The sequence below is a fragment of the Mchenga conophoros genome, linkage group LG3 (genome assembly GCF_057382185.1).
Source record: "Mchenga conophoros isolate Kocher_MC1m ecotype Shallow Benthic linkage group LG3, M_conophoros_male_GT1.1, whole genome shotgun sequence".
Classification (NCBI taxonomy): domain Eukaryota; kingdom Metazoa; phylum Chordata; class Actinopteri; order Cichliformes; family Cichlidae; genus Mchenga; species Mchenga conophoros.
Window position 1 is genome coordinate 53,023,479 of NC_140528.1, and position 12,738 is coordinate 53,036,216.

At 40.9% G+C, this 12,738-nt stretch overlaps 2 protein-coding genes across 3 annotated transcripts; both read left to right on the forward strand.

Moving 5' to 3' along the window:
• The first annotated feature begins 35 nt into the window (after positions 1-35).
• LOC146579448 (programmed cell death 1 ligand 1-like) lies at positions 36-9,097 on the forward strand. 2 transcript variants are annotated; one of them, XM_085269361.1, is made up of 4 exons: positions 36-201; positions 7,616-7,671; positions 7,779-8,138; positions 8,264-9,097. In XM_085269361.1, coding segments are annotated over exons 1-4 (570 nt in total). In that variant the 5' UTR covers positions 36-199; the 3' UTR covers positions 8,416-9,097. The 2 variants fall into 2 exon arrangements, with proteins under 2 accessions (XP_085125487.1, XP_085125488.1); XM_085269362.1 differs by having other exon boundaries at positions 8,267-9,097.
• Positions 9,098-9,365: 268 nt separating this feature from the next.
• Positions 9,366-11,384, forward strand: LOC146579449 (uncharacterized). Its single transcript, XM_085269336.1, has 3 exons — positions 9,366-9,575; positions 9,720-10,002; positions 10,130-11,384. Exons 1-3 carry the CDS (start codon positions 9,484-9,486, stop codon positions 10,544-10,546), a joined length of 792 nt encoding a protein of 263 aa, XP_085125462.1. The 5' UTR covers positions 9,366-9,483; the 3' UTR covers positions 10,547-11,384.
• Positions 11,385-12,738: the final 1,354 nt, after the last annotated feature.

A 12,738-nucleotide genomic window follows, 5' to 3' on the forward strand; every position in this document is an offset into this window, starting at 1 on the left:
CCTTCTCTCTTTGTATAAGCAGCTTTGAACTGGTTTTGTCTGCTGAGCTGATCGTGAATGATCAACTCTTCCAAACTATTTTATTATTAAAACAAAACAAAAATGCTGATGTCACGTCAAAGGAGAGAGAGAGAGACCTGATGAAACAGCTGGCTGAAGAAAACAAACCACCAACTAAAGAAGAGGAGACAACAGCAGCATGTATGTGCTTTGTCATATATTTGACTCTATTTCTACTTCCTGCTGCTTTATTTATGTCGAGGGCGTAGATTTGGTTTTGGCATTGGTGGGGACGGATGATTCAACCACCGAACCCTGCCCTGTTTCTTTTTTTTTCCTTTTTGTCTTTGTTTCTTGATAAAAAAGGAGAAATATACTTCCCTGCATATGCTATTATAAACCATATTTTAAACCATTTAAACTTAAAATACATAGTTTTGTTAAATTTGTTAAATTACCATTAAACAAATGACTGACTAAGTATTTTAGGCTTTAGTTTACTTCAGCCATATTCCATATAAATCAGGTATCATACAAAAATAAAAATAGCTTCAAATACAGTCATGATAATAAAAGAATATGACTTTAAGGACTTAACATTACTTCAGTTATAGTGCACCAACATCTCTTATATGCATTAGCACTAAGGGAACACTGAATGACCTGGTGGTTTTTGTCCATCTAAGATGACCACAAAGTAAAAGATCTCTCGGCAAAATTATGCAACATTTTAGGCACTATTGCCCCGATCAAGTTAGTGAGCTGGGATGTTTTATTCTAAACATGAACTACTGTTACAGCAACAGACATGGACTACATGCCCCACACAACAACTCAATGTCCACTCTGTGAAGGGGCCACACACATGCCTTCTCCTCTCGTTAACTGAGATAAACTGCTGGCATATTTGTTTTACATCTTACATTTTACATTTGGTTTTTACATCTATACTGTCCAGTCTCTCCTGGTGGACATGGCAAAGAGCAGCATTGTTTAATCTCATTTGAGTCATTGTTAACCTTAGCCATGTTTTTAGTCTTGTGAGAGCACTGAAGCTTCTTTTAGCCTCAGCCGAGGATACTGGGATGATGATAATAAATACTAGTTAATCTATAGCACCAAATCATCAGTCAGTCACCTGTGACCTCGCCTCTTCACCTCTGTCCGAGCTACAACATGGCAGAGCTGCCTCTGTCACCTGATGAATAACAGTGAGCCATTCCACATACATGCAGTCACACATGTGCTTCAAATACAGTCATGAACCACCAAGTCATCATCCAACTTCACCTGTGATTCTTGTGTCACCATTACTCTCTGAGCTTTGTGTTGGTTCTTCTGTCACCTGACAAATAGGACGTACATGACAATAAGAATAAAATGTGTCGCTGCTTCAGTGTTTCTGTCAGTTTGTGCAGATCTTGACTGCATTTTTACAACAATTTGTGCAAACTGCACTACAAGGTGGAATATTTGCACAATCATGACTACCTCATGATATTTTGTCTCAAAAATTAACCCTATGAATATGTCAGTAACAGCCTCTGTAAACTAATATCCTGGCTTGCTCGAGGCTGCCGTTTTCTCTGACAGTTTCAATCAAGATTAGAAATGCTGCTCTGAGACTGAGAGAACTAATAGTGCTGCCTGTTGTGCAGTTAGTTTCCAAAACACGTTATTCATGGTTACATACAATTTTAGACTGATGTGGGCCAAAGCCTAGCATAGCCTGTAACGTTATTATGACGGACACATTTTATGAGTGAACTTGGCTTTAAGTGACTAACAGGTTTCTTTGAAAAACACTTTGTTATATCCAGATTCTTCCTCTTTGTTGCCGTCCTCCTCTCCTCCTCGCAGCGCAGGCTTGCCGCTGCTAAAACTAAACAGAGCTCCCTGAAAGGCACAGCCAATCACATTGGCCATATTTGTCACATGAGTAGGACTCCAGTAGAGAACGTAATTTAACTCTTTCTGCACCGCTGGTTGAATGAGACGCTGACATGTTTTTTTTTTCTCTTTCTGTCGGGTTTGTTTTTCTTTACTCGAAGAGATCAAATTATTGGTGGGGACAATTCAATAATCGCTGAATATTGGTGGGGACATGTCCCTTCCTTCCATGCCAAATCTACGCCCTTGATTTATGTCTTCTTTATTTTTATGTCACGTTTGTTAAAAACATCTTTGATAAAAGCAGGTTCATCCATATTACTGCTGTTTTTATAATCACAATACTTTATTAATGCCTGAGGAATTTTATTATAGTTTTGATCTGTTTGTCTCCTGATGTCCCTTTTGTTTTATCTAGCCTCAAGTTTTCTCTTCTCTTTGCCTGTCCTCTTGTTTCTAGTTTCCTGTGGTAGGACCTGTCTTTGACCTCAGTCTTGTCTCCGTGTTAATTAGTCCGTATCTTCGGTCATGTTGTTTTTTCGCCTATTTCCTTTTCAGGTCTGTGTTTCTCTCATTCCCTCTGTTCTCTGTATTTAGTCAATCTGCGTCTCTGTGTGCGTTTTGTGTACTTCCTGTTTTACTTTGATAGTCACTTGTCTCGTGTGCAGCATGTTGTGTTTTGTTTGCTCGTCTCATTAATTAGATCCTTCTCTGCTGCGTTCCCACCTGAGGTCTGTTCCCTCGTTTGCTCTTGGGTGTATTTACAGTTTTTTCTGAATGCTTAAACACTAACTGTGATTCCTGTAGCACAATCTCTATTCAGACTTATAGCAAAACCACTCACTGAGTTTGCAAAACTAAAAGCACAAAAACTGCTTTGCACTCAGTTTGCAATTTTGTAACACACACTTTGCAAAACTGTAGGCACAATTCACTGCACAACACTCAATTACCAAATTTCCAACACACTCCTAGCAAAAGTATACACATGTATGGCTATCATTACAGTTTTTGCCCGTTGCCTGAACACATTTTGCAAAACTTTGCTCATTGTGCCAAAACCCTAAACACAAGTAAACATGACACAACACTGGGAAATATACCATTCACATCTGCACCAAATTGAAACTCTACTCTCAAAACCTAAACTCTGCTATCAAAACCTAACATTCCTTTGTCAAAATGTAACTCTGTTGACAAAATGACACATACTTGCATCATATGCAAACACTTACAGAGCAGGAGGAACACACTAGTCTACTTTATATAAAGCACTGCAGTCTTTGATTTCCATTGTTCATTCAGAAGGCATATTTTCAGGAGACACATTTGCAAACAACCAAAAAAGCAAATAGACCTAATCAATATTGTACATTGCAGTACCATGAATTCAGATAAAGCAAAAAAAACCAAAACAAAAAAACCCCCATAATACAGTAATAGAAAAAACACTATACTGTAAACAAAAAATCATGACAATTGTGCATACGTGGGCTCATGGATCCCGCCGTCTGTTGGGGTCTGGCCACAGGACCTCATCAACATCGCAAGCAATGTCTTCTCCCGCTGGGCACCGGGGAAAATATCCTCTTCCATGTCAAAACCATCCATGGATTGCTGTCACCTGAATGTCGCCGCAGGCCTGTTCCATTGCCTGCAGAAGAGGCATGCAGGCATGTAGTTGGCGGTCATATACACGCCATCTCCAAGCCGAAAAAAATTCCTCTATAGGGTTTAAAAATGGTGAGTAAGGGGGCAAGCATACCACTTCAAGTTGACTTTGGTTGGAGAACCAGGCCTGGACCAGAGCAGCCCGATGGAAACTGACATTATCCCATATCACCACAAACCTGGGCTGATCTGGTCTGTTCTGTACAACTATATCATGGAGAGCATCTAGAAATGTGAGTATGTGTTGGCTATTGTATGGACCTAGTATTGCATGATGGTGCAGAAGCCTTCGAAGGCATATGGCGGCACATAATGTGATGTTTCCCCCGCGCTGCCCTGGGACGTGCACAATTGCCCTTTGGCCAATTACATTACGACCCCGTCGTCTTGTTTTGCTCAGGTCGAATCCAGCTTCATCAATGAAAATGTATTCATGAGGCTGTGCAGCTCCATCCATGGCCAAGATTCTCTGAAAAAAAGGGGAACATATCACTGTACTACAGTGCTACACATACAGCACCCTCACCCCATCACACAGGTACCTGTGTAGCTCTCAGAATAGATCCATGTGGTACTGATATGGTACATATTCAGCTGCTACTGGACTTCACCAATACTCTATTGTAAATGTAAGGGACAGTTACACGTACCCGTACATATTCAGCTCGAAGTCCTTTGACCCTGTCACTGTTCCTCTCGAATGGGACTCTGTAGAGCTGCTTCATGGTGATGCTGTGTTTACCCAAGATGCGTCTGATGGTGGTGATGCTCACATGGTCTATGTTGCTGAACACTCGCCTGTCTGCAAGTATTTTCCGTCGTAGCTGGTGGAGACGGATGGCATTGTCTGCCCTCACTAGGTCCACAACAGCAAGTTCCTGCCGTTGTGTGAACAGGCGTTGGCGTCCTCCCCCAGAAGGTCTTCGAGTCATTCTAGAGAAATACAACCACATATTGTCATCGGTTTGCTTATTTTTCTTACAGTACTTCACTGTATATACTGTATCATCCACTGTACAACACTGTACTTCAATATAAGTAATCATGGTATGTTTCACAGAAACTACCACTTTGGCTGCAAAAGGAGCATTAGCACCCTGCAATACCCTGTACACTTGATATGGTAACTGTAGAACAGTACTATGAAAACCATCTGAGTAGAGTAGAAGGCAGTGAGATGAAGACAGACCTGTTTTCTAGTCGGAATTTTCTTATTACAGATGCCACTGTGAAGCGGCTTAGATGTGGGTGGACTCTCTGCCCAGCTTCCCTCATAGTCAGGCCGTGGTTGATGACATGGTCCACCAAAGTTGCTCTTATATCATCAGAAATATGGGTCCGTGCATGGCCTCTTTGACCTCCTCCTCCTCTTCCTCTTGCTCTCCCTCCATCCATGCTTGCAAAGTTCTTGAATTGGCTAAACTGAGGGCTTTTTGTGGCTGGCTAATTGGTGTTCAGTTTTGCAAGTAAGTACCTTCAGGTGTATATTTGAGTGGTTGCAATTACACGATGTGTTTTGTATTTTGGATACATGTGTTTTCCAAATGGCACCCTGAGATTTCATTTTTGAACGAAGTGTCTTATGTATGAAATAGAGTGTAGTATGCAGGACCATGTGTGTTGCATAAAGGAGTAAGTGTGTTGCATAATTGCAACCAGAGTGCAAAGCAGCACTTTTGTTTAAGGTATGGGTACATGTGTTTGGGGTATGGTAACAAAAGCTTCAAGTTGTGTTACTTTAGTCTAAGCATGGGTTTATAGTGTTCAAGCAACGAGCAAAAACTGTAACACTAATTTGCCAACTGTCTGGCACACTTTCACATGTGAAAACTTTTTTAGATAATTAGTTCACTTTGCAATCAGCCTAAGCACTATAATACAGGTAAGCTGTGTGTGCGGAGTACAATGGAGGGAGCAGAAAGAGTGAGAAGTAGAGGAAGCCGAGGAAGAGGACGTGGAGGTGAAGAAGTAGGATGAAGAGGATGACAAGGACAAGGAGGAGCAAGAGGAAGACGAGGAGGGGGGAGAGGAAGATGAGGAGGGGGGAGAGGAAGGGTAGGAAGAGTAAGAAATAGAATTGCTGATGACATCAGAGCTACAATAGTGGACCATGTAATCAACCGTGGAATGACCCTGAGGGTAGCTGGCCAACGGGTCCAGCCTAACTCGAGCCGCTACACTGTAGCAAGCATCATAAGGACATTTTGAAATGAGAATCGGTTAGTACAGTCACTTCGCACAAAGATTTGTAGCACTGCCATATGCCAATGAGAAACACACCAATACCATTGATGTAAAAATACTGAAATTGTTACTTTACAGAATTGCTAGATGACCAGATGCTGGGGCAGAGGAAGCATGTTCACTGCAGACCAAGTAACCCATATAGTCATTATGGCGATTGCAAATAATCCTATACTTGGAAATAAACACTTGTGTTTGTTTTGATGTGTGTGAATAAACACCAGTACTTGAAGTTTGGATCCCTCTATGCTTATGGATCTATGACAGAAGTATGAGCTCAAACTGACATAGCCTACCTTGTGCACAGAGAAAGCAAAAGCCAGATGTGTTTTGTATTCATACCATCAGTGTGCAGTTGGCGCATTGTGTGCTTAGTAGATGATGGCTTGTGTGTACTGTTTGATACGGAAACACCATTTTTACGAAGGTGTGAAGAGTTAATCTAGCTGTGTTTGCTTTTGCAAGAGAACTACAATGTTTTGATTATTGGGTGACAGGTTTTCTTATTTGTGTGAAGAGTTTTGCAAAATTAGCCAATAGTTACAAAAAATGTGCTTAAGCAATCAGAAAAAACTGTAATGTCTGCATCTCCCTCACTTCTGTGTGTTCTTCCAGTCTGTTTAGTTTCTGGTGTTTCCCAGTTTTATTTTGTAATCTTTAATTGTAGCAAAAAAAAAAGCTACTTTTGTGGTTTAGTTTTAGGCTCTTTGAATTCTGCATTTTGGGTCCATTCGTGCCTGCCTTACACAGCTGTTATGAAATACAAACAGTAACAGAATGAACTAAATTAAGTAACACAATATGTTACAAAGTTTACAAAATATAAGAAATAGCTCAGTTTAAATACCCAGAAGGTGAAATATTTATGACTGACATTTTACTCTAAACTTTAAAACAAAGTTTTAAAGTTTAGAGTAAAATGTCAGTCATAAACAAAGTTTTAAAGTTTCTTGAAAAATTATGGGTAATATAAAGTTTTATTGATTTACATATTTGAGGTGACCTTGACCTGATTTTCACCAAAATTAAATCAGCTGAGCTGTTCTTGGTTTCTGCCATCACACAACATTTGAAAATGATACCAGTGGACACTGGACTACGAACAAACAGACAGGGAGACAATTGTAAATTTTAGAATATAAAAATTTAGACTTTGTGATAAATAATGTAAAAATTGTGTTACATCTTCAGCATGTATGTCAGGCATGAGGTCACCTTTTTGGTAAGGACAGCAGTTAATGGCACTTTTTCAGTCTGTTCATTCTGTTTTACTGTCAGTGATCTGTCAGAGACGCTGCTTCATTTGAAATGTTGCTTCTTCTGAAGATTTACATTTACTCAAAAGTATTTAGTTTCTCAGCTGCAGAGACGTGAAAATTATATGAGAGTGAAATTTTAAAAAAGAACCAAATTACAGACTTCACTTTTCCCTGGATTGATGCTCTTTACATGAACATTAACAAATGTTCCTGTTTGTAGGAGAAGTTCAGTAAAAAAATGTTTAAGTATTCATAATTTCCTTGTCATTTGACACATGGCGCCACCTTGTGTCAAATTAAAAACATTTCAATTTGTCGGAAAATTTAAAAAATCTAAAATATTTTCAGAGTAAATCAAAGTGCAGGCTTTTCTTCTGGTTGCTTCCCTTGTAGTGGTTTTAGTTCATGTAGTTGTGGGTGGGGATCACAAACAGGATCTGATGTTGTGATGAGTGAATCAAGTCAGACTGTAGATTTTCCTTCTTCTAGCTGTACTGACTGACCTTTGACCTGATGTGTTGATGACTCATCACCTCTGTCTCCTCTCACAGGGAGAAGATGACCTGCAGGATCCTGCTGCTCATCATCCTCACCTCATGTGTCTCTGGTTCGTTTACAGCTTCACTTTATGAACTCCAAATAAAGCTCAACAACAGATTTGTTCCAGTTCTCAGTGTGTCTGCTCCTCTCTTTCCCTCTCTGTCTCCTCAACAGGATCATTTGTAGTCAATGTGACACAGACCTGCTATCAGGCAGAGGAGAACCACAACATCACACTGGAGTGGACGTTCACCACCAAACCTGACAGATCCACCAAAACTCTCAACATCCTCTGTGAACTCTTCATCAGTGATAAAGTCTCAGTCCTGCATCATGTCCATGAAGGTGTTGAGGTGTCAGAGTCTCAGGATGCAAAGTTTTCAGGACGAGTCCAGAGTGACAAAGACGCCCTCAGAGAAGGACGAATCAGACTGCAGCTGTCCAGACTCAGGACTGATGACTCGGGTCTGTACCTGTGTGAGGTCAACACTGATTATGGCTTTAGTGTTGGAAGATGTCGACTCAACGTTACTGGTAAGATGAGTGAAACTTTAAAACGTGAGGATAGGTCATATTTTAGTTGATCTTTAGGATAATGAACTTTGGTGAATAGATTTTATGAACTTTCAGGATAAAATAATATTTTCTGTCCTTTCCAGCAGCTGCTGCTGAGACCAAACATCAAACTCCAACAATGAACCCACAGACAGAGAGTCGAGGAAGCATCTGTTGTGGGTTTCTGGGTGACATGTACACCTATGTACCTATATATCTATCTGCACTGAAGATATATACTGTAATCTTCATGTAGACTCTAAAGAACAAGCTGTTTTGCCTTCACCAGGGTTTAGGTGGCACAGTAAAAGGGCAGTTAATGCTGGGGAGAGTTCTCCTGCACTCTTAGAAGGGATGTGTTAAAATTGACACATCATGTGTTAAATTTTAACACATGTGCTGCATCAGATTAGGGACAACACATGATGTGTCAGTTTTAACACAATTACAGTTTTTCTCGATTGCTTAAACACTATAACCAGGCCTCTAAACTAAAATTTCAAAACCGTAACGCTATTGTTCAAAAAGCTCACCCATTTCCCTGAACTATAAACACTATTCCCTGCTTTGACACATGACTCAAATTTGGTGAACTGTTACTGCAAAACTCTACACACAAATCCCTACATTTTACAGTGCTTACACCATGTAGCCATTTAGAAAGCACTAGCATGCAATAATGTTAACTTAAGTCAGCATAGCTTGAGCTCAATTAGCACACAATTAACCAGGTGGAAACACTAGGAGTCAAAATTTAGCACACACCAATCAGAACCTACGATGGATAGATAAAAGGGCCAAAGTCAGCTCATTCAGGATTGAAACAATGGATCCAAAGAGATGCAAAGGAAGAGGACGTGGTGGAGAAAGAGGACGTGGTGAAGGAGGAGGACGTGGTGAAGGAGGAGGACGTGGTGGAGGAAGAGGACATGGTGAAAGAGGAGGGTGTGGTGAAAGAGGAGGACGTGGTGGAAGAGGAGGAGGAGGTGGTCTAGGACAACAGGAAGGTGGTGGAGGAGGAGGGAGAGGTGGAGGAGGAGGAGGAGGACGTGGTGAAGGAGGAGGACGTGGTGGAGGAAGAGGACATGGTGAAAGAGGAGGGTGTGGTGAAAGAGGAGGACGTGGTGGAAGAGGAGGAGGAGGTGGTCTAGGACAACAGGAAGGTGGTGGAGGAGGAGGGAGAGGTGGAGGAGGAGGAGGACGTGGTGAAGGAGGTGGAGGTGGAGAACGACGGCGACAAGGAAGGGGAAGAGCAAGGGCAAGAAGACAGTCAGTCTCGGATGAAATTCGAGCCACTTTAGTTGACCATGTCCTTGTCCATGGGATGACTATGAGGGAGGCTGGGCAACGAGTACAACCAAATTTGAGTCGCTTCACTGTTGCCTCCATCATCAGAACCTTCAGGGAGGAAAACAGGTAGGTGTACTTGCAGTAAGACTGCTTTGTACAGTAACGTTTAAGTTACTGAACTTATGTGTCTTGAGTTTCAGTATGTTTCCATTATTTGCCTGTAAAATGAATGTGTGACAGTTACAGTAATGAGTGCTTCTATTTTTGTAGGACACAGAGACGACCACCTGGTGGAGGCAGGTTAAGGCTTTTGTCGGAGGAGCAAGAGAGGGAACTTGTAAACATGGTAATTGCAAATAATGTAATCCGCCTGCAAGAGATTCAAAGGAGAGTGATTGAGGATGATCATCTTTTTCGAGGCATAAATGCCATCAGCCTCTCCACAATTGACCGCATCCTCCGAAAGTATCAATTCCGGATGAAACAGGCATACCGAGTCCCTTTCGAACGAAACTCTGACAGAGTGAAAAACCAACGTGTGGAATATGTTCAGGTATGAGTTTTGATACTGTATAAAGTATTGTGTACCATCACAGCATGGCAGTTTATGCTGCCATTTCAGCACTCTTGAACTGTGGTTCAGGGTACCGATTGACTCTACTGTGTTATGTGTTTTGCAGAGAATCTTTGAGATTGAAGGACGGCCTGTTCCCCATGAAATAATCTTTGTGGATGAGGCAGGTTTTAACCTGACCAAAAGAAGGAAAAGGGGGAGGAACATAATTGGCCATCGGGCTATTGTAAATGTCCCTGGTCAGCGTGGAGGGAATGTCACTATGTGCGCAGCCATCAGCCAACGAGGGGTACTCCACCGCCATGCCGTACTAGGACCCTATAACACTATGCTTCTCCTTGCTTTTCTTGATGGTTTAAGACAACATATGTTCCAGCTGGACTACAGGGAACCTGCACAGCCAGAGCAGCCTCACTACGTTGTTGTGTGGGATAACGTCAGCTTCCATCGCGCTGCTCTGGTTCGTGACTGGTTTACCCAAGGTTTTCTAATATCTTTCTGCCTGCATACTCTCCCTTTCTAAACCCGATAGAGGAGTTATTTTCGGCATGGCGGTGGAAAGTGTATGACCGAGAACCTTATGTCCGTGTTCACCTCCTTCAGGCCATGGAAGAGGCCTGCCTAGACATATCAGTAGATGCATGCCAGGGGTGGATCAGGCATGCAAGAGGATTTTACCCCCGCTGCCTGGCTGGGGCCAATATAGCCTGTGATGTGGATGAGATTCTCTGGCCTGACCCAGACCAAAGACAAGATGCTGAGGTGGGATAATGTGTCTGGTGTGTGTTGTACTGTATAGTACATGAATGACAATGTGCCACTGTACATACATTGGTTGCGTCTTTTGTGTTTATCATGTGACAAGGGTTTTGAAGGGGAGAACCATAAGCAACCTATTTGTTTTGGAACTATTGTTTTGAATTAATTGTACCAGTGTGCAAAACTCTGTTGTAGTGTGTGTGTTTTTGAGGGCTTGTGTTTGATGTCTGAGGGCAAAGTTTGGTTTTTCAGCAGGAGTGAATAGTTTTGGGTGTAGAGCTTCATTTTGACCTGGAAATAGGATGTTTGGGAAATTGAGTGAGATGTTATGGATTTGTGTTTACTGTTGTGAGGATATGAGGCGTAGTTTCAAGAAATGTGTTTTAGCAATCGAGAAAAACTGTAATGTGTCTGCTCCTTTAACACATCTTCTGTGTTAAAAAATGTAAACACAAAGATGTGTTATTTTGACACAAAGATGTGTTAAAATGTGTACATTTCAATTTTTTTTAAAAAAGGAGAAAAAAGATGGGTATATATTATACATTTATTGAATTCCATTTTTTTATTTGGCATATTATAAATCATTACAAAATGAATGAACAACAGCTGTCAGAATCTTTTCAATTAAAATGTTTTAAATTCAATTTTAGCCAAAGCTATATCACAATTTTTACTTTACAAAATCAAACAAAATTCATATCTGACTAGCTTTCTATCTCTCTAGATCATTAAAATGTCAAAAAAATTTGAAAAAAGGGCAATCATATATATGATTGCCCTTTTTTCAATTTTTCAATTTTTTCAATATATATATATATAATGTTCTGATATAATCCAGACAATACATGAATTAAAATTTTTAAAGGTAACAATTGTCATCTTCAACAAATTGTCAACATTTAACAAATGTGCAGTTGCATGCAAACAGAAAAACATACATTTTGGCGAATATAGCATCCAGGTTATACAATTTTGTACCTTGGGTTTAAATACGAAAATCAAAAATTTCAGCCAATCAGTTCATATTGTCTGACCTTTCCACTGCATAGGCATAAAAATGGTCAGTCCTGATAAGCAGTGTATTTGACAAAGATGCCAAATGAGGTTTCTCACCTCTGTGAACAGAGACTCTCTACATTTTGGACAGGTGAACATTTTACTTGCATCCTTTAATCTGTGCAATCAGCTCCAGTACTTTGGTTTTCCTTTGGGTGGACAGCGGCAGGTCATAGAAGGTGAAGACGGAGCCAAGTGGTGCTGGATAGGACAAGTTACATACCCAGTACAGTTTGAAAAGCTTATCCACAGCACACGTCAGGCCATCATTCAGAGAAATGGTTACTCTGTCATTCTTAGCAACAATGATGTACTGCCTGGTTGCCCTCTTTAGATCACCGATGCATATCAGCTGGGGTTGGTGTGTTGTGGATGATGCTTCAGGATCACTGCAAAGCGATGCAATACTTGTTCCAGGCTTGGAGATGGGGAAGATAAAGATAGTATTCAGTGAGGTGTAGACAAATGCTTTCCTCAGGTAAATACCGTGAGAACTTTACTGAATACATACCAGTGCAAAAAAGGCTGCAACGACTGGCACCAACTGGTGGGAGTAGGTGTGTTAACACATGGCGGGGGGGGGTTCTTGTTTCCAGGGCAGCTACTGATTTGAGCTTCGGAATGATACTGGCTTCCCATTTTCGCAAAAAGAGGTCCACCTTTCCTCCTGTAAGATTGCCAAACTCCAAGTCCAGCCTACGGAAATAAAAGAAGTGTTTAAGTTTAAAATGAAGCATTAAATACATTAAATCAAAAGTACATTCTGTCCATTTGGTAGCTGTATGGCTAAAATCAAACTTTACAGTATCACATTTCTGTTACCCATTCCACATCAAGCTTACCTACACAGTCAAACAACAATTTACTTGGAGTGGTATTTGAATACAAGTCCATTAT

Bases quoted from the DNA above. Each gene is read 5' to 3' on its own strand.
- LOC146579448 (XM_085269361.1), top strand. The intron at 7,672-7,778 runs GTTCGTTTACAG...TCTCCTCAACAG, and splicing joins CCTCACCTCATGTGTCTCTG to GATCATTTGTAGTCAATGTG. The intron at 8,139-8,263 runs GTAAGATGAGTG...TGTCCTTTCCAG, and splicing joins ATGTCGACTCAACGTTACTG to CAGCTGCTGCTGAGACCAAA.
- LOC146579449 (XM_085269336.1), top strand. From the start codon at position 9,484: ATGACTATGAGGGAGGCTGGGCAACGAGTACAACCAAATTTGAGTCGC. The intron at 9,576-9,719 runs GTAGGTGTACTT...CTATTTTTGTAG, and splicing joins ACCTTCAGGGAGGAAAACAG to GACACAGAGACGACCACCTG. The intron at 10,003-10,129 runs GTATGAGTTTTG...TGTGTTTTGCAG, and splicing joins AACGTGTGGAATATGTTCAG to AGAATCTTTGAGATTGAAGG.